Source organism: Corvus cornix, chromosome Z (assembly GCF_000738735.6).
Source record: "Corvus cornix cornix isolate S_Up_H32 chromosome Z, ASM73873v5, whole genome shotgun sequence".
Lineage (NCBI taxonomy): Eukaryota > Metazoa > Chordata > Aves > Passeriformes > Corvidae > Corvus > Corvus cornix.
In genome coordinates, this window is record NC_046357.1 from 72,943,015 (window position 1) to 72,967,190 (window position 24,176).

The 24,176-nt window shown below is 39.9% G+C and overlaps 1 protein-coding gene and 2 non-coding genes across 3 annotated transcripts; all 3 read right to left on the bottom strand.

The window, feature by feature from the left end:
- Positions 1 to 1,984: 1,984 nt before the first annotated feature.
- LOC120411556 (cytochrome c oxidase subunit 7C, mitochondrial) lies at positions 1,985 to 4,305 on the bottom strand. The gene is made up of 3 exons (XM_039567755.1): positions 4,140 to 4,305; positions 3,030 to 3,175; positions 1,985 to 2,073 (listed from the first exon to the last, which is right to left on the bottom strand). Exons 1-2 carry the CDS (start codon positions 4,212 to 4,214, stop codon positions 3,059 to 3,061), a joined length of 192 nt encoding a protein of 63 aa, XP_039423689.1. The 5' UTR covers positions 4,215 to 4,305; the 3' UTR covers positions 1,985 to 2,073; positions 3,030 to 3,058.
- LOC120411573 lies at positions 2,658 to 2,718 on the bottom strand. Its single transcript, XR_005603978.1, has one exon. It is a non-coding gene; the product is annotated as a small nucleolar RNA Z39 (small nucleolar RNA).
- LOC120411574 lies at positions 3,907 to 3,969 on the bottom strand. The gene has a single exon (XR_005603979.1). It is a non-coding gene; the product is annotated as a small nucleolar RNA Z39 (small nucleolar RNA).
- Positions 4,306 to 24,176: the final 19,871 nt, after the last annotated feature.

Sequence of the window (24,176 nt, forward strand, 5' to 3'; positions counted from 1 at the left end):
GGGAACCAATTACTTAAGTCAGGCAGAGAACTTACGGGCTTGGTAATTGATGGGGCTTGAAAAGTACTGAAAACTGCCCAAGCAACTCATGTAGGGGACCAACCCAGTTCTAGAGGGACTAATTACAGCTTCGGCAGCACACAGGAGTTAGAGAGTTTGCCGTGAATGGAGAACCCAAGTACTCATTTTCTAACTCGCAGTGTGCAGGTGTTTCATCAAAAATACAAACTAACAACTACCTGTACTCAAGCAACCTTCAATTAACTGACCCTATTAACGAAGGCTACAAGACTGTACTACATTTCCTTTGTAAATGAAAGGTTAACTAGCAATAGCACACCACAAACACAGGTTTATCAAATAGTTCATGACTAACATGATGCATTTTATCACCCCTCACACGAAGCAGGGCTGATGTTGCTTAATTTTTGCATGATTTGTACTGGCACACAAAAGCTGAGGTTATACAAGGAGAGCTGGAATACAACCACCAGCACAGAGGAGGTTCAGATCCTCCATCCCCTCAGCACACAGCCATGGAAATTATGTAAAACAGCAGCAGATGGAAGATTACAGGTACTGTGCTCCACATCAGTGATTTATTTATCTGAGTCGGTAGCAGGGTTGGAAACAAGGTCATGATTTAGAAACTTCTTATAACTACTAGCCCCCAGGACCTTTCTGCTTCTAAATGACTACAATCCATCAGTGTAACAACACTGTGAAGAGATGATTACAGCTTTAGAACACATCACAAGAGGAGAAAGTCTCTAACATTTCATCCAAAAATAATTCCTTTTAACCACCCATGCTCAAAAGTATCTTTGAAAACTACAAGAGAAGGGGGCAGCATTCAGAAAGGAGACCTTGTTTTAAGCACAGTAAAGGAACTGGTTTGCCTATCCCACAGGGTGACCCTTCAGACGTGGTGTGTGCCCTTTTCAATTACATCAGGGACTCTGGAATAAGGGGGAACAGTCATCTTGCACTTTAGACTCACCCCTGAAAAAGAAATGTGGAACCCAGGAGCTGTTCTGTTACGAGCAGCATGTTACCACTCCCACATACTGTTTCTGGGGGAGCTTGATGAGAAACTGACATCCATACAGAACAGCAAGAAAATACAAAATTTTATGAAACTGTTCAGTTTGCAGATTCTGATGCTTCAAGCCACAGTAAATGCACTGTGCTGCAGCAGGAGGGAAAGAGCAGAGCAGAAAAGTTCACAAGAAAAGCAGCTCACAGCCTTTCAGAGCACTGCCTGCAAGGGTGAAGGGGCCATCCCAGAGCAAGGCCAGTGCTTTCCATAGCCTGTGCCTCCAGAAAGCAGCGTGGCCACAACAACAGCAGGTGTGAAAATGAGTTTCTATTTGTGCTGTCAACAAGGCCACTGACTGAAGTGTCTGTGAGTTCTCATTGGTTTCAGTATCCTGACAGCATTCACAGCTCCTGGACTATCTTTAATTACACAGGCCTCAAGGCCAAGCACAGCTCTACCAGCAGAAAGCCATCAATTCCCTCCAAACCTACAGTAGTTCCAGTTTTGGTAACTGTAGAATACTACCAATAATTTTTTCTGGTCAGAGTTATGCCCACCTCATCCCCTGAGCCTGAAGCCTCATGAAACCTTTACAACAGTGCCCAAGTTCCTGCTCAGAGCTGATGCTACAGAGACCTAGGACCAGCAGCTCTTTAGAACAGCTGAGCATGGAAGAAAAGCCTCACTGAAGTTAAACAATTCTGCAGCATGGATTATATGACAGGATACCCACTTCTATAAACAATCCCAAGTCATTATTCTGAGCCGTAACAAAAGTTCAGCCCAATCCCAGTTTTGAAATGTTATTTTCCCTATCCCGTTTTTATACAAAATGACAGCTAACTGTTTAATTTAATGGCAAAACACTGCAATTTGAAGGGGCTCTCAGTACAGACCAGCTGTCAAAAGCACTCAGGAGTTTCACAAAACACACAGCCCAAGGCCTTGGGGTTTAAGATTTTATTTAGAGATATCCAGCATGGGTTGCAGCTATCATTTTCCCATTGAACAATGCTGTGTAGAAGACTTCAGCTCTGCAAGAAAAAGAAATTGAACACATTTAAGAACCCTGTAATAAACATTTAATTAGAATTTTTGATGGGCTTTGCATCATCCTCTGTCTGGTTTTGCATCAGAGGCCTTGACTTGCATGGAACCACACAGTTCTACATGCACAAGTTCAATACAAGTCTGCTGATTTTGGTTTTCTCCTCAGTCTAGGGTGGAAAAACCAGCAAACTGGTAAAGGAATTACATAATTTGTTCCAATTATGAGATTCCAGTGAGGATTGTTATTTCCTTTCAAGAACTATCTGTGTCACTCAAAAACGTTTTAAATTCTCAGACTACAGACAATATTGGGGTCCCAAAGTGGAATCAATTTAAGACAAAGTGAAGTGGGCTTTCAACTGGAAGTGGCATACTTGCACAGTCTGAGTCATGTCTGAGGCTTCCTTTATTAGAATCATCAGCAAGCACCAATTAATTTCTGTTAATGACCTCATCTCAACTGGACAGTGTGCCATAAACCATTCCATTAGGAATGATGTAGGTGGTGACATTGTTTTGATACAGGGCAGGTTCAAGAAAACTTTATTTCCCCCTGAGCTTTATCTGGCACATCAGAAAGCGTTTACAGCATCACAGTTTCTCATCCTGTTCTGTCACATCACACATGCCAGAGACTCCCACAGACCACGCCAGGCACAGCTCTTTATTTCCTCAGGGGAGGAAACAGACATGGCTTTGGTTAGAGCCAGAAGCTGCAGGCAGAGAGGTGTGGCCTCTGGGGAGGCAAAGGTCGCAAACCACCAGAGTGCAGCAGCTCTGTGACACAAACTTCCACCTGCTCACCGTCTCAGTTATGATGCAGCTGCAGACCACAACTCCTCAGAAGCTGCACTGCAAAAGGTTGAGGGTTATAAGGGTTTTTGATGAGGTCAGGCTCCCTAAATTCCACAGTGCTATGAAATCCAATAAAAGCAGTTACCCAGCTAGTGCAGCTATGGCCTGTCCTCTTCATTTCTTCAGGAGCTGGTGTCTGACTATGAGGAAAGGGGCACCAAATCCACTCCCGAAGAATGCACACATCATTGCGAGCAGCCGCCACTTGTTGTCCACAGAGAATGGGAGGTTCTGGAGGAAAAAAAGGAAGTTCTACCTTTGCAATCAATGCATTAATTCCTTTCTCATCCATTTAAAAGTGCTAAGAATCTCAGAGCAAAACAAATACGCAGTTTCAAAGCATTTTCAATACCTCTCAAGGAAAGAAACACAGTATTTAGGATAGTAAATAACCTTCCAGTACCTGAAGGGCACCTACAGGGAAGCTGGAGATGGACTCTTCATCAGGAACTACAGTGCCAGGACAAGGGGGAACAGATTCTAACAGAAAGAGAGGACACTTTGGGTGGATATTAGAAAGAAGTTCTTCCCTTTAAGGGTGAGGATGCCCTGGCACAGGGTGCCCAGAGCAGCTGTGGCTACCCCTGGATCCCTGGAACTGTCCAAGGCCAGGTTGGATAGAGCTTGGAGCAGCCTAGGAGAGTGGGAGATGTCCCAGCCCACGTCAGGGGGTGGAAAAAATGATCTTTAAGGTCTCTTCCAGCCCAAATACTCCATGATTACAGCTTGGGTGTGACCTCTGGAGGTCACTTTGTCCCCTTTTCCCCTCCCTCTCCAAGCCAAGGTGGGGCCAGTTTGCTGCAAGTCTCACGCAGTCAGATATAAAACCCCCTGAGGATACACATCCACAACCTCCCCAGTGTTCTGGTATTTCATCATCTTCACCGTGGAAAAATTTCCTCATCTCAATTACACACGTAAAATTAACCTTTTAGACCAAAAGCTTGAGAAAACACGCCAGGTACATCAGAAAGCGTTTACAGTATCATTGTTGCCCCTCATACCGCAATGCTCATCATCTGTACCACCGCGGGGAAGGGCGCTGGCGTCTATTACCACACGATCTGCGCTGCTGTGGCATCACCGCGCCACGCCAAAGCCCACATAACAACAACCAGCCACAAGGCAGCCATCAACCCCCACCCCACCATCCCCCTCCCCGCGACCTTCAGCGGGCTAGGACGCTCCTGCCCACCTTCCCGGGTCCCTCCTCATAGTGGCTGCGGCGGATGGCAGAGGTAGCGAAGCGGCGGACGCCGGCGGACAACATGATAGGGACAAGAGACAGCGGCCACTCGTCCGCCCTGCGCGACCTTCCCGAGCGCGGCGCGGCTGACAGGAGCCGGAACCGGAAGCGGGAAGGAGGAAGTGAGCTCCCCGTGCATGACGGGAGCTGTAGTTCCGCAAGGTCACGTGCAGCCAAACGACGGCCTGCGGTTGGTCGAGCCCCGCGCGCGCTCCCCGGGGGCGGGAGAGTCCCGCTCGCCCCCGCCGCCATTTTGTGGTGGCTGAGGGGCGGTGGGGAAATGGCGGGAGTGGGGCTGGCGGGTCCGACGCTTAGCTACGTCTCGCGAGCTGCACTGGACCACTTTTAACGTAGAACTCATGGATCCCGCTAAATGGACGAAAAAATACAGTAACGGAGTGGTCTGTGTTGGAAGGGACCTTAAAGCTCATCCAGTTTTACACTCCCCGCCCCCTCCAAGCCCCGTCCAACCTGGCCTTGGACACTGCCAGGGATCCAGGGGCAGCCCCAGCTGCTCTGGGCGCCGTGTGCTAGGGCCGCACACCCTGACAGGGAAGAAGTCTTTCCCCAGATCCCATCTCACCCTGTTCCTCTACTAATTTGCATCCGTTCCCCCTCGTCCTGTCACTCCATGCTCTTTTTTTAAAAGGGTTCCTCTCCATCATGATGGATGGTGATGATTTCTACGTGATTTATTTATATGGTATCACTACCTTTAATGACTATATTGCGGCGTATTTAAAGAAACTTTGGCAATGTGAAGGGAAAGAAAGACCCCTAGCAGTGGTCGCATTTGCCAAAGGAAAAACAAAGTTACTTACAAAATCGGGGGTCTCTAGCTGTTTTCTTACATGGAGTATTTTAAAAACAAACTCTTATTTTAGGAGAAGGAGTTTGATGCTGCCATCTCAGTGTTGCAAGGATGCAATTTGTTTTTATAGCCTTTCTACATATTTACGTACTGTCAAAGAATAGAAAACCAGGATTTTTGTGCTCGCCAAAGTAATGCTTTAATAAAAACAGGTTAAAATGCCTTTGAGAAGTGAGGCTTAATTACATTAGTTGATGGTCCTTGACCATTAGTAGGTGAAGTAGAACCCTAGGACACCTTGTGTCATTACTTGTGGATCTAGTTGTGATTTCTTTAGCTAGTTGTTTTTCAGATTTTTTTCCCTTTGTTTAGATAGACTTTTTATTTTTACTTGTCAGAGTTTGCAGTACGTTTTTTTTTTCCTCATTTGCTGATTCTGAAAATCTACTGAAAGATGCTTCCCTATTCTTGGTAACTTCCATTGGTATTCAGGCAACCAGGTCTCTTCTCCCCCTGTTCTCCTTTTCTCAAGCATTTTCTAATTGGAATTAATATGACAATAGTGCTCTGCAATCTGCTTTATCATCTTTATAACAAATGTTCTCATTTTAATGTGGCTCTTCTCGCCCTGTAGTGGGTTTTATGGTGTTGCTGCAGAGGAGATGCTGAATAGAGGCATAAAGATTCCTGTTATACATCTGCATTAGCAATAGCAATTTAATCCTTGGTGCTCTGCAGATGTTTTTTCTGTAGACAGAAGCAGGGATCTCTAGGTAAATATGATAGAGAGTGGTAGAAACCTGGAGTTGTTTTACAGCTGGAGAAATACAGCTGAACAGTAAAACCTGTTCTCCTTCAAGGCATAAACTGATACCAAGTAAGTTGCTCGCCAGCCTCAGAAAGCCATGCAGGAGGAGTTTAGAGTAACAGATTCCAATGGGATTGACTGGCATTTTGGTGAAGGAATGAAAGATAGTATTTTTCAAAGTGCTAGAAATAGGATGTACCTTAATTATGATGAGGATAATCAGGTAACAGAGCAGATTTTCACAGGAGATGCCAAGTGCTCCACTGTGTGTCTTTATAAAAAGGCTATCTAACCCACACACAAGCGGTGGGAATGACAGAATTAATTACTGGGTGAAATTCCCTGGCTTGTGTCATGCATGGGGTCACAAAGGGTGATTATAGTGGTACCTTCCAGCTTTTAAATCTATGAATCTTTGAATCTAGGCTGCTAGTTCACATGCATCTTTTTATAGCTACCTTTTTTTCTTCCTTTAAAAAAACCTTACCTTTTGCCAGGTTATCTCTTTCATCTTCAGTAATACATTACATTTTGCTGCTGTGAATATGTCTCAGTGATGAATTCTTTCAGGTACTGCTTTCTTACTCAGTTTTCCCTGCAAAGAATGTTTCTCTCCTTGAGCTAGATGCCAAAAAATGCAAATAAGAAAAACCACGGGTAGCTAAGGAAAGTAATGCACAGGATCTGTCTTTTGTGATCTTGATGGAAGAAAGAAGCATAGAAAGGTTAGGGTGTGTTTTACAAAATACACAGGGCCCTACTTTGGGGCTTGAAACTGCCAATCACTGAGATACAGTGAGAGAACCAAGATAAAAGTCATACTGGCTTTTTGAATCCTCTTTTATGAGTAAGTGAACAGCTGTTTTTAAATGCTGGAATTACGTATAATCAAGTTCAGATGTGTGTACTTCATGAAAGCTTTTTAATAGCATAAACTCCCTAAATTGTTTTGCTACTGTCATGGACAGAACGCTCAGGAGACAAAATGATCATCATAGATGACACAAAACCATTGTTTTTCTGTAGAAATTATCCTCTATTTCTGTTGACATGATAAATTTTTTTGTCTAGCATTCATCTTAGGAATTAACCTCCCTTCAGGCATAAGGTCAGGTATTAACCACAAGATTAAGAAATTGTTAAGTGCTAAGTAATAAAAGAGAAAGGGTGAGTAGAAGCTGCGAGACATTTTATAATGGATATTTAATGACACGTTTTTTGGCAAACATATGGGTTAACAAAAATTTCTCTGATAGAATTATTCATCAGTCAGTCTAATTTCACAACTGTAGAAGTATGCCTTTCATAAGAATGATTACTTTGCCTTATTTGTGATAATGGCTTTCTCCCACAAAGTAGGTATTCTGAAATATAAAAGCATGCTACAGATGTAAAATAAACAGTTAATAGTATTAAAAATAACGTGTGGATTTTCTAGAAGAGGTGTTGGTATGTGAAGCATTTGTATTTAGCACAAATACACCTTGAAAACCTTGAAATGAAATACAGATAATGTTAGTTTAAAAGAGTTACTAGTCACCGAAGATACTTACCTTGGTTCCAGAGAGCCCACCTAAGTCTCAGGAAAGTGGAGTAGTAAAAGGAATTGTCCTTTGGAAGCAGTTACAGAGTTGCTGCAGACATTGATAGCCATAGGATGGCCGTGGGAGAAGGTTGTTAGGAGAAGTAGCATCTTTTATTCTCCCATGATAGTTGTTAAAACCAGTCAAGCTTCCAAATGTGCAAGCCTTCCTTAAGGTGTGAAACTGAGTTACTTCCAAAGGTAAACATGCACTGAAAATAATTTTTCAGGATGCAGCTCAAGGGACACTTTCTTCCCTCAGCTGTTCTTTGGAGTGGATAATTTCACAGATCTAGTTCAGGGTGTAGTGGCAGAAAGTCTTAACTGGCCCACAGAAAGGTGTGAAACAGTTGTAGCATTAAGAAGGAATTTTAATAGAATTAGTGCTTTTCTTGGCAGCAACATCAGTTATATTGGCAAAAAGATCTTGTCCAACTATTGCTTTACTGCTGAATACATATGTATTGTTTGTTATTAGGGCATGAGAAAATTATTACATGAGAGAAATCAAATTCTTTCCCAAGCTCCAGACTGCTAATGCCTAATGCATTTATTAATGGTATTAATGGATCATCCTCGATGATATTGAAGATAAGGGGGTAGGTATTAAAATATTACGCACTTAAAAAGATTTCAGTGTATCATGGTATGTTATAAACAAGAGGATAAAGTAGATGGAAGTTTCTTTTTGTACTGTAATACCTTTATGTGCAAACATCTTCCTGACAATCTACTGTTGTCATTTTGTCAGCCACCACTCCACAATTTGTCTTTAAGACTGTGTAATTACCATTTTTAACCTTTTACCGTTAACATGCTAACATGAGAGTTAACATATGCAGCTCAAGTTACTGTTCTCCAGCTGAATTAAAATACTGTGATGTTTGCACCTGTTTGAAACCCAAGAGTGGACCTGTGCATCCAGATTTGGCCTGGTAGCTCTGGTTGTATCATTTGGTTTGCTATTAGGATTGCAGGGGGAAGTAATACAGTACTTGTGGAATTCATACTTCTAAGTCATCGTGAATATAAAAGTGCTGCAGGAACTTTTCTGCTGTGACTCTGCTTATTAGTGTCATTTTTTAGTGAAAAACACGGGTAGTATGAAGAGTTGAGGACGGATTTATAGATTGTTATGCATGAAAGCAGCTGTAGCTGGATGTGCATAGTGACAAAATTACAGTTTTGGCAATGTACCTATATAAATTTATTTTCACATTATGTGAAATAACTCAAAAAATACCCTTCATGTAAATGATTCCTTATGAAAGCAGAGTCTCGTTTGTACTATCTGTATTTCAGCAGCTGAAATAAGTGTCTAACAATAATATTTTACCCTGAAAGAATTACTTTTTTTCATTAAACTTTTGCAGCATTAATTAAATCTCCCTAAAGTCTGTTTAAAATATGTAAGGGAAGGTTGGTTACACAGAACCTACTCTGGAGGCTCCATGAGAATACAGCACTTGCACAGTGAGTAAGAGCCACTTTGCATTATTTATTTTTTCTTCATGTCTTTCTCTAAAATGGAGTGTGTAAAGCTCTGTATTTTTATCATAGACACCAAGACAGTTGGTTTGCAGTTACAGCAAGCAGCATTATAATTACTTGCATTTTCAACTATCTCACTGTAACAGCCATTGCTTGGTTGCTAAAGCTTGTGCTTGAAGGAGCTCTTTGAGTGTAGGAATATCTTAGGAGCCTTGAAATCACAGTTTTTCCTTGCAGGTGCAATACTCAATTTACTTGGTGGTAAAACCAAAAAATACCCTAAATTTTTCGGCCCTATTTGTGCTTATTTTTTCTATAGTTTAAAATGGGATTTTTTTTTTTAAGTCTTCTGATTGGTTTCTCCACCAAGAGGACAGGATGTGGTTGAGAATATGCAAGGGAGTAAAAAAAGAGCCCTCAAAACACAGTTATGCTAATATACATATGATATATATGATTCACATACTTGTCACATATTGTTTTATGGCTGTTTCCCTCTTTATAATTCTTCAGTCATGCACAAGCCTTTTTAATGTATTTGTATTCCTATATTTATTTGTAAAATCTTCCACTGATGCCTTGTTTCCAGCTGTTCACAGCTATACACACTGTTACCCTGACTGAGGTAAGTGAAAGACTTGCATGTGTCTTAGTTTAAAAAAACCTTACAATTGAGCATTTTTGTTCTCCCTTAATCTTGGAAAGAAGTGCTGATAGGTAGAGCTCCATTTAATAACAGCAGTGTTGTCAACTGGGTATTAGTTGTTTACAAAGCCATGACAGATATTGTGAACATTTCCTAAAGAAATGCATTCTTTACAGTAGGCTAAAATTTGTGATATGTTGGGCTAACCCATAAATGCAGCTGAGTTTTGAAGGAGGTATTTAACCTATCCAGTTTGGTTTTTTTTTTTTTTTACAAGTTAAAAAGACCAAATCACTCTCAAATTACCAAGTCGGCAATTAATTGGAAAGGGCTTGTTTGTGTAGACAAGGTGTACTGCTGTATATGTGGTAGAGTGATGTGCTAAGCTATCAAGTTTCTATAATTTCCATGAAAAGGGGTGACCAAGCACAAAACCCAAAAATTGAGAAGCACTTGCCTGGTGTGGTATTTTTTTCAGTCACTGTAGGTATGCTCTGGGTGATTCCCAGTGCTCAGAGTTTCTGTGAGAAGACAATGTCAAAAGAAATACAACAATTAGAGAGAAATAAAGGTAGAAGGAGGAAGGCTTTTCTATTAGGTACTTTTTATGCAAAAAATCACTTTTAACTATCAGAGATCAATTTGCATTCCTCTATAACTTACTGTAATGATGTAATTACACCTCTGTTTACTATTGTTTTAAGTACTTTCACAGAACACTTTCTGGACTGATGTTTCCAGCAACTTCTAGTTGGCCATAAGCAAGAGCTCTCCGTATTATTACTTTCTCTTTCTAAATATAGCAGATGGTTTAGCTGATAAGCAAGTATTGCTCTAATTTTTCTTGTTTATATGTTGTTAGACTATAAATTCACTTGTGACAACAGCTTTTAACTGTGTCTTTTACAACAAGGATGCCTGCCAGGGTGGTTACTGCTGACTTACCATGATGAAAGAACAGTAACTGGTGTTTTTACAATCCATTCCCAGGTACTGTAGGCAGACATACCAGTGTTGACAGGAGGTGAAATTGTGTAATTTAAATTTTGACATCATTGAGGGTATAAAAATGATTTATTGTCTTAGTTCTCAGAGCTCAAAGGTGGAACTTCTGAAGTTCCTGAAAATACCTGCAGGTGCAGTAGTTCATGGAACCTGATGACGTGCACCCTCAGGTCCTGAGGGAACTGGATAGTATTCACCCTCCTGTAAATACATCATAAGAAACTATGCACATTTCTTCAAATATTTTGATTCATTAGTAACATTCCAGTTCAGTGTAGCTGTTTTATTTACACATGAGCCTGTCAGCTCCTCCAGTGACCTGTTCACTGATTTCTCCTCTAAACTTAGTTTTTCAAAATGTTTTTGTAATATGCTGGTTAAATAGAAGTGTCACCTATCAGTGACCATTATCATGAAATATTAACTATTTGAAATGTTGAATGTGAAGTCTGCTGGTGGTCTCTGGTTTATATTCATTGTGCATCAACATTATCATCTTTGTTTATGAGGTCAGCAAGGAGCTAATGTCTGCCAAAGCACAGACACTTTTTGTGTCAGAACTGGCTGTTTGGTCAGCAGCCAATGCTGAAAGGGCAGTGAATATTTAAGTCTTGGACTTGGTTATGAGTTTTCTATGTAATTCAGGCTGTACTGACTCACTCACGTTAAATATGACCTTAAAATGAAGTGACAGTGATGAGGACTCACACCATCTTCATTACAAACACTAACAAGGTCACTGTGCTGCAAAGTCTGGAGTCGAGTTTTATCAGTCAAATGAGCAAGATGAGTAGGAGGAAGTATTTTACTAATACACTTTTCATAGTGGGATAACCAGAAGATTTATTTCATAGAATGGCATTTTCAAAATGTTTTCAGCTGCTGCCTTACCATAGGTTACTGAGTATCCACAACAAAGTTTGTGCCAAGCTGCAAACTGCAAATGCAGCCCAAAAGCTGAGTAACCTCTGTTTTTCCTAATGGGAATCTCAAGCTAGTAATTTGCCACATCTTTTGGCAGTGGATCTGCTTCTGTGACATATCCAAACATTTTAGTGGAACATATGCTGGATTTTGATAGCATGCAGGTTTCTATGCTGGAATATTCTCTGTGTGTGTTTCTCCTTCTTCACCTAAAACTGTCTTTTTACTAACCAGTAGTGTTTACTTTGTCCACTCTGAGGCACCATGAGAGAGTTTCCCGCTGTATCAGGTTTATGTGGCAAGGTTTTGGTAGTGGAGGACTGCAGGATAAAGTCTTGAAATAGCCAGCCTGCGTTAGGAAAATTTACATTTGCCCTACTTACCTTGGAAGTCATGAACTTGACTCTTACTGCACTCCTTTTGGCTCCTCTCAAGTCACCTAACTCCAAAATCCTTATGCAGGGTTTTACTTGAAAATTTTTAAAGATATTTTTTATCAGCTTAATATTTGTTCCTGAGATTAAAAAAAAATCCTCTTAAACGTCTGAAGAAATACTCTCTGGAATTCATATTAGTGGACTTAGTGTCATTTTTAAGCCTCTGTGGCTCCAAACTTTATCAGATATTTGATGTATTTATCAGATTCCTTGAACAATTTCTTTTGCTCAAAAGGTTATCTTTTTTTCATGTCTCATCTTTGTCTTGTTCTATGTCTTGAAGAGATGTGTGCAAAACCTTCCCTGAAGAATTTGATAAGTTCAGCAGCTTGTCACTGGGACCGAGCTCTCTCCTTTAAAATAGTTCATTTTATAAATGGCAATTCAATACATTTTATAAAAGGAAATCATTTTCAACTAGACATGGGGATAGCAGTGGATTTTTTTTCCCACTGCACATACTCAATTGCTTCATGGAATTTTCATTTCACAGTTGGAAACTTGACTCCTGACTAGAGCTGTATGATACTGCCAATTTTTGCTTTGACTATTCAAGTGTAAAAATAGCTAACTTTGCAAGAGTACAGCATGTTTAATCCAGCTCAAGGGTGTCATGTTATTGTAGAGCAAGTGGTTCTTGTCTTTGAAAATAACTGGGCTGAAGTAATGGAAATGTGAAACAGAAAAATGTCATTTGCCTGAAGGTACTCAGGTTGAATCAAAGGTTATTTATTGTTTGTCTTGATTAGAAATTAAGATTCTGAATGGCTAATTCTGACTTAAAATTACACAAAATGGAGCTGATTGATGGCCCATTGTCCTCATTTGTTTCCTACTGTTCTAGAAGAACACACAACAGTTGCATCCAGGTAAATGCGTTCCCTTATGGCTCCTCAGAGGGGGGAACAGGGCCTGGACAGCTGGGACATGAATTTCTGCAGGGGATGAAGCTTCAGCTTTGGAAGGACAAGCATGTGACTGGGTACCCGTTGCTGAGTCTTGCTTGAATACTGCTTGTAGAACTTTTTTTAAAACAGTTTTTCAGATAAATATGCAGCATGGGTGGAAACATTCTTGAAGCTTCAACTCTGTGAGTGAGAATTCAGGGACAGTCTGTAGAAATATGGGGCAGATATGCAAAGTTTCTCTAAGAAACTCAGTTGTCCCACGGTGTTTACTTGCATGCATAATATCAGACATCAACTTAACTTCTCATACAAAATTTTTATCACCAGTAGCACTTTCTCCTAGATTACATCTAAAGTGTGAGTGTTGCACATGTAGGATGAGAACACAGAATTCTTGTCTCTTGAGACTGAGGGTGCGTGCCACAACTTCATCCCAGTTCTTTGCCTGTGCTCTGTATTTCTGGGATTTCTTTTCTTTAGAAAATACTTGCAAGGCTTATGACGAGAGCCAGAAGTGGTTCTGACACTTATTCTTTTTCCCCAAATCTGAAGTATCTTTCTAGGCTTTCTTGGCAGATCCCTTGAGGCCATTTAAGCTGTTGATGTTTTGCAGGATTACCTTAAACTGCAGTTCCATCTCGAGTACTTGATGCATGAACAGTGATTTGGAGAGAAAAGTAGAAGGAAGCAGAGGGCTGGGGCTGGAAGCAAATACATCAAGAAAGGATATTTGGGAAAAGGCAGATGAGGATAGGACCAGTGAAAAAAGACAGGGGATTGGATGACGTATCCACGAGACAACAGCATCAACTTGTATTCTGTGCTACCGTTCCCTCATGGATTCAGCAAGGCTCTTTGGGTGTACAAATGAGTGATAGTGGATGGTTCTCCAGTATGTGCTGAAATGCATCCCAAACTGGGATTGGTTTTACAAGCAAGCTTGTTTTCATCTGATGCATCTGATTTGTGTCTTAATAAAAGGAAGGCAGTGACACATCTTTCTGTTATCATTGTCTCCAAAGGGCATGTGAATGTTATAAGGAAATATCTGTTAAATCTCCTGGAATTAGAAGTGACAATATAATAAACACTTTCAGTTTTTATTTACTGTGCCTTGTGTGATATTTAATCTTTAGCCTCCTACTGAGACTATTATATTTGTTGAGAGGATAAATATGTTTTCACATCTGTCATTCTCTTTCAGTAAAACATTCAAGCAGCAAGTTGTTGTCCTGGATGTTGTGCAGAGGCCTACTAGTGTTGGTGATGTGATACATCATATATCATATACATGTCAACATCATACATGTGATGATAGTGTGTACTTAAGATAGTTGTTAGTTCTTAATCATTGGGTTTTTCTGCCAGAATGTTTGTGTGCAAGTCCATGTTCTCTTGAAATCTCAGTCTGTTAACTATTTTTAACAATCCTAACATTCTCTGCAATTCTATCTTCCTAATTTACTTTATGGACTTTCTGAAAGCCTTTTATGACAATGTAGCTTTTTTTTTTTTTTTTTCCAGAAGTTGTAGCCAGGATTACACAACTGTTCTTTGAGAGCTGGGCCTGGGTTCAATTCAGCTATCACCAAAGAAGACTACATAGCCCTGTACTTTATTTAAGTCACTTGCTCAAGAGTCCTACAGTGGCTTCAGCCTTAGGAGGCTTTCCTTGAGAGTCATGTTTATTCCACGTAAAGCAAAAATATGGTGCATTTTCCAGTTTATGCTTGAATTTATGGCAAGCAAAGAAAGATGAGTTGTGGGTACAAAGTCCAAATCAAATGTAATCAGTGATTTAGATCTGAAGGGGTCAGCAGCAGGTCCTGTCTGTACTGATTTATTCTCTTTAATAATCAACCAAAAAAAAAAAAATCTTACTGCTTTTCTTGGTCTTTTGCCTGTAGCTGTGTGGTCTTTGGAGAGAGTCTTGTCAAGTGTCAAAATCAGTGTCTCAGGGATTATCTAGCATTTTTCCATAGGAATTCCACAGAAAACGGAGGTGCAGGGAGGGTTATGCTGATGTTTAGTGCATTTCTTTATCATTCTTAATATGTATTACTCCTTCCTCTAAGTAAAAACTGCCTTCAACAATGCATTTAATGATTCTCTTTTCTAGAGAAATTGTAAATAAAGAAATAATTTTTAAAATCCTGTGACAGGTTTTCTAAGCAGTATTTCATGGTTGCTGGCTACTTGTTTGCTTGCAGACATTTTATAACCTTCTTAGTTTGACAGAGGAGACTAAAATGATAAGTTGTCAGAAGAAAATGAATTTTTCTTGTTTCTAGTCATTGGATCTCCTAGAGGAGGAGGAAAAGTCAATCCTTTATATGAGTGCATGTAGAGAGAGATCTTACAGGTCACCTTTGGTATGGTGCTAGGGCTTATTAGCAGATTTTTTGATAGTTGTGATCATCTGATGGCAAAGCTATGTCCTGATTATTTAGTGTAAGCACCTTACCTTTAGGACTTCCAAAGGGACAGGGAATTCCTGAGGAGGGCCCTGTGAGAGAATATTGACAAGAGACTGTGCTTGCCACAAGTTCTGCTGTGTCTGACGTCAGTTGTCACTACAGTGGCATACAAAATGAATGAACACATAAGTAACAAATACAAAACTTTCTTCTTAATATGGAATATTGTATTTTTAGAATCTTCTTGTCTCAGAACCTGGTGCTACAGGAAAATGTGATAACTACTGAGAAATGTAGAGTCCTTATACAATGACGTATAGAGAGTTAGAGCTCACAGAACTAATCTAAAACTTACAATACCACAAACCTTCAAAATAACAATTTTGCATTGATTTCAATAGGACCAGGATTGTTCTGAAATCTATCAGCCAGTTCATAACTCTATAGATTCTCAGGGCGATGTCTGAGACTCTAGTTTGAGCCCTGGAACTGATATCCTTTATTTACTGACTGATATATAGGAATAAACCTGATCAAGTGAGGAATAACCTGTACAGTTGTTTTTTTTCTAAGCCTGCAGTGTGTAAGGAAGCTGGTCACTGCTTGGCTGGAACTGCAGTTTCAAGTTTCTTACTGCTCTTTCTGTGAGTTTTCTCCAAGCCTTGGGTTTTTTATGTAGGTCAGGAATCCATGTCCCAGCTGCAGAATGCATTTTTCCTTCATCCCATGGCAAAAGGAGTGGGTTGGTTTCCTGCCTCTGTTCCTGGTGTGGAGCCCGTCTCACTTTGCTTCAGCCTCAGTATGGTGCTTGTAGGGCAGTTGTTCACATCTGCCTGGAGTGGGTAGGGGCATGGGAATGCTATGAAAAAATCCAAAAGACAGATCAGGAAGTATGAGAAAACAGAAGGAACATCTTTATGTGTGAGGGAATGATAAATTAGATGCTGTTGGGTGTGTATATAAACATGTATAGATACTGTATATATACACTGCATTTGGATACAGCTATAAAAACATGAGCAGCTAGGAAAGCAACTTGGCTATTTCCTGACAGAATCTTTCTTTGTAAGAAGGTATTCCTTTGCTGAAACTGGAGCTAGAGAAATTCCCTGGGAAAATGTTTGAAATATCTCACCCAGACTTTCCCACTGGTGTTCTATATTGTTTGCAATGAAATCGTACATCAATGTTTTAGATAGCAGAGCATCTCAAAATTGGTGACTTCATGCACTCTTTTTACCTTTATAGGAAAGAAATGAAAGATGAATGTTACATGACAGGATCTCCTTTAGTTTGGCTGAGTTCCGTTTTACTTCAAGATGACTTATTTTTAAAGCCTGTAAAAATGTCTGTGCTTCACAACCATGACAACCAGAAGAGAACAGACTTCCACTAGGACCTACAGGGCATGCAGAAAGATCCTGTGGAACACCCTGTGGGTCATGGCAGTTTATGGCAGAGTATTTTGACAGCTGTTCTTCCCTGCGAAGTAGCAATACATGTATTATGACAGCAAGACTCTCAGTTTAGTTTTTGTTTATTTGCAGTTTGGTTGTATTGGTTGTTTTTGTTCATGAGTTTTTGTTGTTTGTGTTTTTTTTAATCAAACACCAAAACTGTAAGGATTGTGCAAATAGTTTAAAGAGAAACATCTTGTACAATGGTATGTTGTTTCTTAAAAATATACATGGTTTTGTCTTTCCACAAAAGATGGGCAATGTGATTATTTTATGTCTGAAAAATTTTCTTACCCCTGTGAGGAGTTAATTTTATCTTTCTCTGGAAGATGAGTTTGAATTGCTACTTGTTCTAGACATGAACATTTGTTATGTGTGTTACCTTTAGTCAGCACTGGTTTCAGTAGGTTTTGCTCCTAAACCAACTGCAAATAGGAATAGGGTAAGACCCACAGGTTAATATATATTATGTTAATAATTTTCTTTGCATCAAGCAACATTCTGTTTCTTCCCTTTCCTAGGCTACATATTTGTTTGCAAGACCAACAGAAGAGATTAGGTCTGTATGTGCAGCTCTTTTCTCAAATCACTTTCTCATAAAGGAGGAAGAACACAGTTTCTGAGGTTGGCCTTTACATAGCAATGTCTTTTAGCATGTGAAGGAATTGGTCTGTGGTCTGTGCAGCACCAGCAGAAAGCCTCGGCTCCTGTCACCATCAGCTGGAGCAGGGAATACAAATGAGCTTTTGGAGAGGCAAAGGGGGAAGTGAGGAATGAGTGAGGTGAATGTTAAAAAATTTAAATAGTAGGTGTCAGCTACCCCAGTTGGACTGGAACCAGTTAGGAGATGCTGACACAAACGGGATGCTGGAAAGTAGGTGATGATAATGAGAAAATGGGTGAGGTGATCTCTGAGCAGCCAGAGAAAATCCATGCTGAAGGACCTCTGAAGGTCACCAATCCATCAAGGGCCAACTAGCTTATAAATGGTGCTAACATTTCTATTGTGTGTGCAAATGTTGAAAATGTCAATTACTACAATGAGCAGTGCAATTTACTTGTGCAAAGTGATAAAACACTATAGGGAATATCGAGTTAATATAATGGTTTCATTCAGCCATCTAATGAAAAGAAATCTTTCCACTCAAGATAGTAGTTGGATTAGACACTTTCTTTTACAGTGACAAAACAATAATACTAAGTGCTGTAAGAAAGGCTTTCGTAGGTGAAATGTAATTTGAATTGTAGTAGCTGTAGGTTTCCTTTAAATATTTTAGTACCTAATAAATATTCCAGCAACAATGTCAATGAATTTTAACAGAGTGTCCTGCTGGTGCTACTCATGCTAATTTACAAGATTTACAGCAATTACCATTCCTGAAAGCTAAAAAATAGTGAGTTATTTCATGAAGACATAAAACAAGGCCTTTGAAAACATTTAACAGGACTCTTAAAGTGAAATATTTGGCTCAGATATAATTTGGGACGGATATAAAATTAAAGTGCACTGTCATTCCTGACATTCATAAAAATAAATTATTATGTATTGTTTCTTTCTCTTTATTTCTGAACACAGATCAGTATGAAAGAAACTGGATACTGTCATTCTCTTCTTCCTGAGGCTGTTGGGAGTTTGCTGTGTGCACATCCAAGTAGCCCATTAAACCTGGAACCAGAAGAGTGTGTTTCATAAGTTGATGTTTGGAAAACCAGGAAGATTAGTCTTTTAAGAAACTGGAACTCTTTGTAAAAAACATATTAAGAAATTGAATTCATTTTTTATTGCTTCTTCCATATATTCTTTAGGCTATTTAATCTGCAGCCATTCCAGCAGTATCATATATGTGGGGACTTTTTAAGGGGAGGCGGAGGGATAGCACATGAGAAGGAGTTCATGGTGTCTCAGTTCAGAGTTAAAAATTTGATTGTAGTGAAATCAGTGAGAGAAAAATCTCTTGATTACTGAGAAAGGTTTTGCTTATCACCAACATTTGTGTAGAAGTTCCTTTAGAGAATTTAAATGAAAGAATTTTTGTATGCGCTTCCCTTCCTGATGCTTATTCTCCTGTTGAGTTTCTGTGCGTACCCATACATGTCTTTTCTTACCATATGATACTGGGTAAATACTGCTTTTTTTTCCATCTCATTTAGGGATCTTGTACTGACCACTGTAAGACTCTAGTTCATAATAGTTTTCTTCAATTGTAAATCCTTGTTTTTTAATTTGGTATCAAGCCTCTTACCTTCTGTACTACCATATAGTTCGTTCTCTCAAAATGGTATGGTCCTACTTAGTGCCATCCATAAATGTCATCACGCCCTTTAGAAACTTTTTGAAGATCAACAGGGAAAAAACTCTTGATAGGGCTTCATGAACGGGAATCTTATAGTTAAATAAATGTATATCTTTAGAAGACACAGAAGAGCTCTGTAAACTACTCTCAGTATAAATCTATATGAGGTGAGTTCTCTACTAGTGTCAAAGTCTCTGCTGAAATTTGTGGTTTTCCACATCCAAAATGTTCTTTGATCGTTTTGAGATAGAGAATTAAAAATACAAGATGTGGTAGCCTAGTTCCCCACAATTCCAAAGGAGGAAACATGAGAAAAGTGGCAGTGTGGATTAAACCATACACACACACAGGGTGTGATATGTAGCTGTACTTGTGCAAATGTAAGGAAAAAGTGATAAAATTTATCTCAGCCCCTGACTGTGGCCATGGGAATAATTTAGTTGTATACTTTAGCCATTTTTTTCTTCGGGTGTTCAAGAAACATATTTAGAGCTGCAAAGCAACAATTTCACACCATGTCAGAAAATAAACTGCATGTTTTTGTTACAAATTATGTCTTTTAAATAGGAATATACTGATAAGTACATAGAAATCGCAGCTGATAAATGCATAAAATGCTCAACGATCCCAAGCACAAATCCAGGCTGGGCAGAGCAGGGATAAGCAGCCCCAGGGGGGGAAGGCCTTGAGGGTGCTCTGGGGGAGAGCTGGGAGCCCAAACCCCCTGGGCTGGAACCCCAAACCCCCTGAGCTGGGCTGGGCCCCAGCGTGGGCAGCAGGGCAGGGGGGATTCTGCCCCTCTGCCCCCTCAGCTGAGCCCCCACCTGCAGAGCTGCCCCAGCCCTGGGCCCAGCTAAGGAAGGAGCTGGAGCTGCTGCAGCCAGGCCAGGGCAGGCACCAGGATGAGCAGAGGGATGGAGCAGCTCTGCTGGGAGGAAAGGCTGCCAGAGCTGGGCTTGTTCAGCCTGCAGAGGAGAAGCTCTGGGGTGACCTCACTGGGGCCTTGCAGGGCCTGAAGGAGCTGCAGGAAACCTGGAGAGAGACAATTGCCAAGGGCTGGAGGGACAGGACACAGGGAATGGCTTCCCAGTGCCAGGGGGCAGGGCTGGATGGGATCTTGGGTAGGAATTGTTCCCTGGCAGGGTGGGCAGGCCCTGGCACAGGGTGCCCAGAGCAGCTGGGGCTGCCCCTGGATCCCTGGAGTGTCCAAGGCCAGGCTGGACATTGGGGCTTGGAGCAGCCTGGGACAGTGGGAGGTGTCCCTGCCCATGGCAGGGGTGGAATGGGATGGTCTTGAATATCCCTTCCAACCCCAACCATTCGGTGATTGTATGAAATTATGGTAATACACACCTAGGTATTTTTGAACTTGATGATATTCTTCAGAATTCTGCTTTCACAACTAGGTGATAGTACATGTCCACTTACATGTAATTGATAATAACATGAAAGCAGTTGGATACTCCTTCATTTTGCTTGAAAATAGAGATTGCTTTTTCTAAGAAAAATTGAAGTCTGGAGACTACTTCCATTTGTATTCTTCAGCTGTTCTACTTGAAACTAATCTTGAATGTAAGCTGTTTTGAATATTGCCTCATGAGCATGTGCTGCCATCATCACAGGAATTCCTAAATTTATGCATAATGTGCCACACTGGGATTTTGAAGTGTCTTTTGTGCTGTTTAATTGGACTGTTGCTTTCCTTCTCATTCTGATATCTATACATATATTTATACACACCACTGCTGTGTGTACACCTTTTCTTGCAGTTGTTTGCGAATGATACAGAACAAGCATCCCAAAAGCACATTTCAATTGCGAGATGAAAGAGAGAATTTTGCTACTAAGTTTTCAAGTGGTAGAGAGACAGCTGAGTGGTGCTCTGGCTGTAAGCCACATTCATGACTGCTTCTGGTCTAAACTTGAGTGTCTTCAGCTTGACTTACCCATGCAATTGCCAAATTTCCTGGTCATACCAACAACGTAGTCCAAATGCACAAGTTGCCTGCTGTTCCCTTGCTTCAGCCGCTGGCAGGAAAATCTTTTTTGAAGCTTTTATAAATAGGCTTGAGATTAGAGGATCATTTTTGCCATGGTGTGCTGGAAGAAGAGACAGTTCCAAGGTAGCAGAGTTCTTGCTCTTCTGGGGTGATGAGAAGAGCTCAGTGCCTGGAGGCTCAATATGTGTTGATGCTCTTTCATGTCAAAAGCAAAATGTGCCTCAGTCAGCATGAGATGTGTTTTTCCATCTGGATGGATACCAGTTATTTTCTTTACTCACTCCCAATGTTCAGAGAAACCAGCATTGTACATAAAGTTGATTTTTGTGTTTATATTTAGTCACTTTACATGTGAAGTTACGCAGAATAACATAATCCAAATATTTTCTTCTTTGACTACTGAAATAATTTTAGTTTTGAAGTAAATCTGAGAAGTTATTCATTGGCTGTAAGCATTTCTGAAAATGGGTGCAAAATAATGGGTGGTAGGGTAAGGAAATAAAGAACTGTCAGAGTGTAAGAGGCAATACAAATAAAATTCTTATAATGGAGACAGAATTAATATCAAAGGCAATGGAGAAGATACTATTACCCAACTATCCTTAAATGCCCAAATCCTTATTTACAGCTTCGGTTCCTTTTTTTTTTTTTGTTTATTTGCATTTAGATTTCACAGTTCTCAATAAAATTGTGTGACTGAATTGCTATTTCCAGCCTTAGCCTTAGCCAGAGGAAATTCAATTAACAGCAAGGACAGAGGAAAAAGATAACAAATAATTATTGCCCTTCCTTTTACCTTTTTTTAAATGTAGATTTCTATTCTGTGAAACTAGACATCAAAAAAAGATGTTGGACACTTGAGGAGCTTGTAAATAGCATCTCCAGATGGTTTGACTCATTTGTGTTACATAAACAAGGCTTTTCAATTTTATAACTGCAATGGGTCCTTTTTTGCTAATTTATTGACATGATACTCTTTTTTGCTTTACACATTTTTAAAGCTGTTATTTATGGTTTAAATATTTTCAACATCAGGGCTATGTTTAAGTCTTTATGTTTTATAGACTGGCTTTGGTGTCTTAGCATGATAATATACATTTGACTGGCTTTTTGCTTCTGGAAATGAAGTTTGAATGAATTAAAAAATAAACAACAGACTAGAAAATGAGATCTGGCACAGCATGAAAAGGACAGAGCTTTTCTTGAAGAAGGCAAGAAAAATGAGAAAATAGAAAAAACCCAGAATACTTGGGCTGGAGGGAAGACATCAAAACTGTTAGTACATAAATGTAATTGCCCCATGACACAAATAATCTGGTTTTAAAGATGTGACAAAAGTTACTGGCATGAAGAAGCAGTCTCATGTTTTGTCATATCCTTATGGATGTTTTCTTTCTCAAGAGTGTGTGCTACTGACATTCTTACATTTGGCATTAAGTATGAAATTGTCCATTGTCATAAACTCATTAAAACTATGCTTGTGCATAAACTGGACTAAAGGCATAGAACATCTGCGAGGTCATTAAGGATTTCACTAATTTATTTACAAAAGTAAAGATTGGCAGTAAGATCTGGTATACTCTGCAGTCTGAATGGGCTCTTGGAGGCTTCAGAAATGTAGCAAAGGTTTTGTTAGGTTTGCTGTTTCTTTGGGGCTTTTTTCCAAGTGAAGAAAGAAATCCTATCAGGTTGTCTGCAAAATGCTCCCAGAAATCTGGGTATTTAATTGGTAACTCATCCAACATATGCAGGGCAAATTTCTGGTGATCCCTTAGTTTAGGAATCTGAGCCTTCAAAAGATTTTACTAACACCAAGTGAATTTTTACAGATTCAGGGATGAAAATTGATTGCAAGTGTAGAGATAACAAACAAGAATTGCCCTGCCTTTTTCTTTTTTTTTTTTTGTAAAGTAATTCCAGCAGCAACTGTTGGACAAAAATAGAATGGAAAAAACTGCGAGTCCTGGACCCTTTTGTGATGAGAAATGATGGGAATTTTGCCAATACTGGCCAGATCTTACCCCAAACATTCATTTTCTGAGAGGTCTGTAGGACTTCATTCTAGAGGTAATTCTTTGGATTTCGAATATTAATTGCAGATTAATTTCCTTAATTTCTATCCATAACTTCCTGTGGGCAGGCATAATTTATTGCCATACTGCTAATTGCTGAAGAAATTAAGAATGGTAAACTAACATTAAAAATGTCTTTCACATATTACAGAGGATAAAGATTTGAGGTGAATGATTTACCAAAATATGAATATTGATCTAATATCAATATCCAACTGAGACAGACAAAAACTCTTAACAGTTTAGAGTTAGAAAGTGCATGTTCTATTTGGTGCCAGGTACTGCGTGGGATAGCTCCCTAAGATGCAGGGCACCGATACAAGCAAACATGATACCTTTTATTCCCAAATATTATGAATATCTAAAATACAAATGCATATTCATAGTGTTAACACCTTCCATTCTCTGTTTCATATGGAAATGAGCTTAAATGTCATTAAGCATGCATAGTGTGTGTCCTGAATTGAGTCAGTGGTCTTGAATTGGGTCAGTGGTCCCAAAAAAAGATGAAGTAACTCATCTTCCTCGTTTTGACCTTTTCGCCTCTCTGAACTTTAACAATCCTAATTACTTTAGTGACCTCTAAGTTTCCTCTTGCGTGACTTTTGAACAGGTTCCCACCAAGGGAGGAAAGTGGTAATTGTCCTTGTTCCCTACACCAACTTATCAATGTTTCTATTCCTCCTTCTAAGCACAGCTAAGCAAACATACAAATGACAGATCATCGGTTATTTGGTAATCAGTTACTAACATCTTAAAACGCATTGCAGGTCCAGCTCTCTTAACTATTTTAATTAACTCTAGCTGGGCCCAAATTCATTCCTAATTCTAACTAATTTCAACACAGCTAGCCTGTAACTAAAATCTTTATGTTTCTTCTAAATCTATGTTTCATGAAATCCTTGATCCCCTGTCAGTGGGACAGGTAGCCAGTAGGATTGTTCATCAGTTTAATTTCTGATCCTTTCAGTGGTGTGATTTTGAGGAATGCCTGTTCACTTACATGGATGCCTGAGGAAGTGATAGCGGTACTAAACAGCTCGGGCAGTACCTTGGAAATGTGTTCCTCTGGTGTGTGACTGGTGGTATCTGCTTGGGCAGCATTACGTAGGTGAGATTAGTGAGATGCATGAC

Excerpts from the sequence above, each read along its gene's own strand:
- LOC120411556 (XM_039567755.1), bottom strand. The coding sequence starts at position 4,214 with ATGTTGTCCGCCGGCGTCCGCCGCTTCGCTACCTCTGCCATCCGCCGC. Across the intron at positions 3,176-4,139 it reads ATGAGGAGGGACCCGGGAAG|AACCTCCCATTCTCTGTGGA; the intron begins GTGGGCAGGAGC and ends TTTTTCCTCCAG.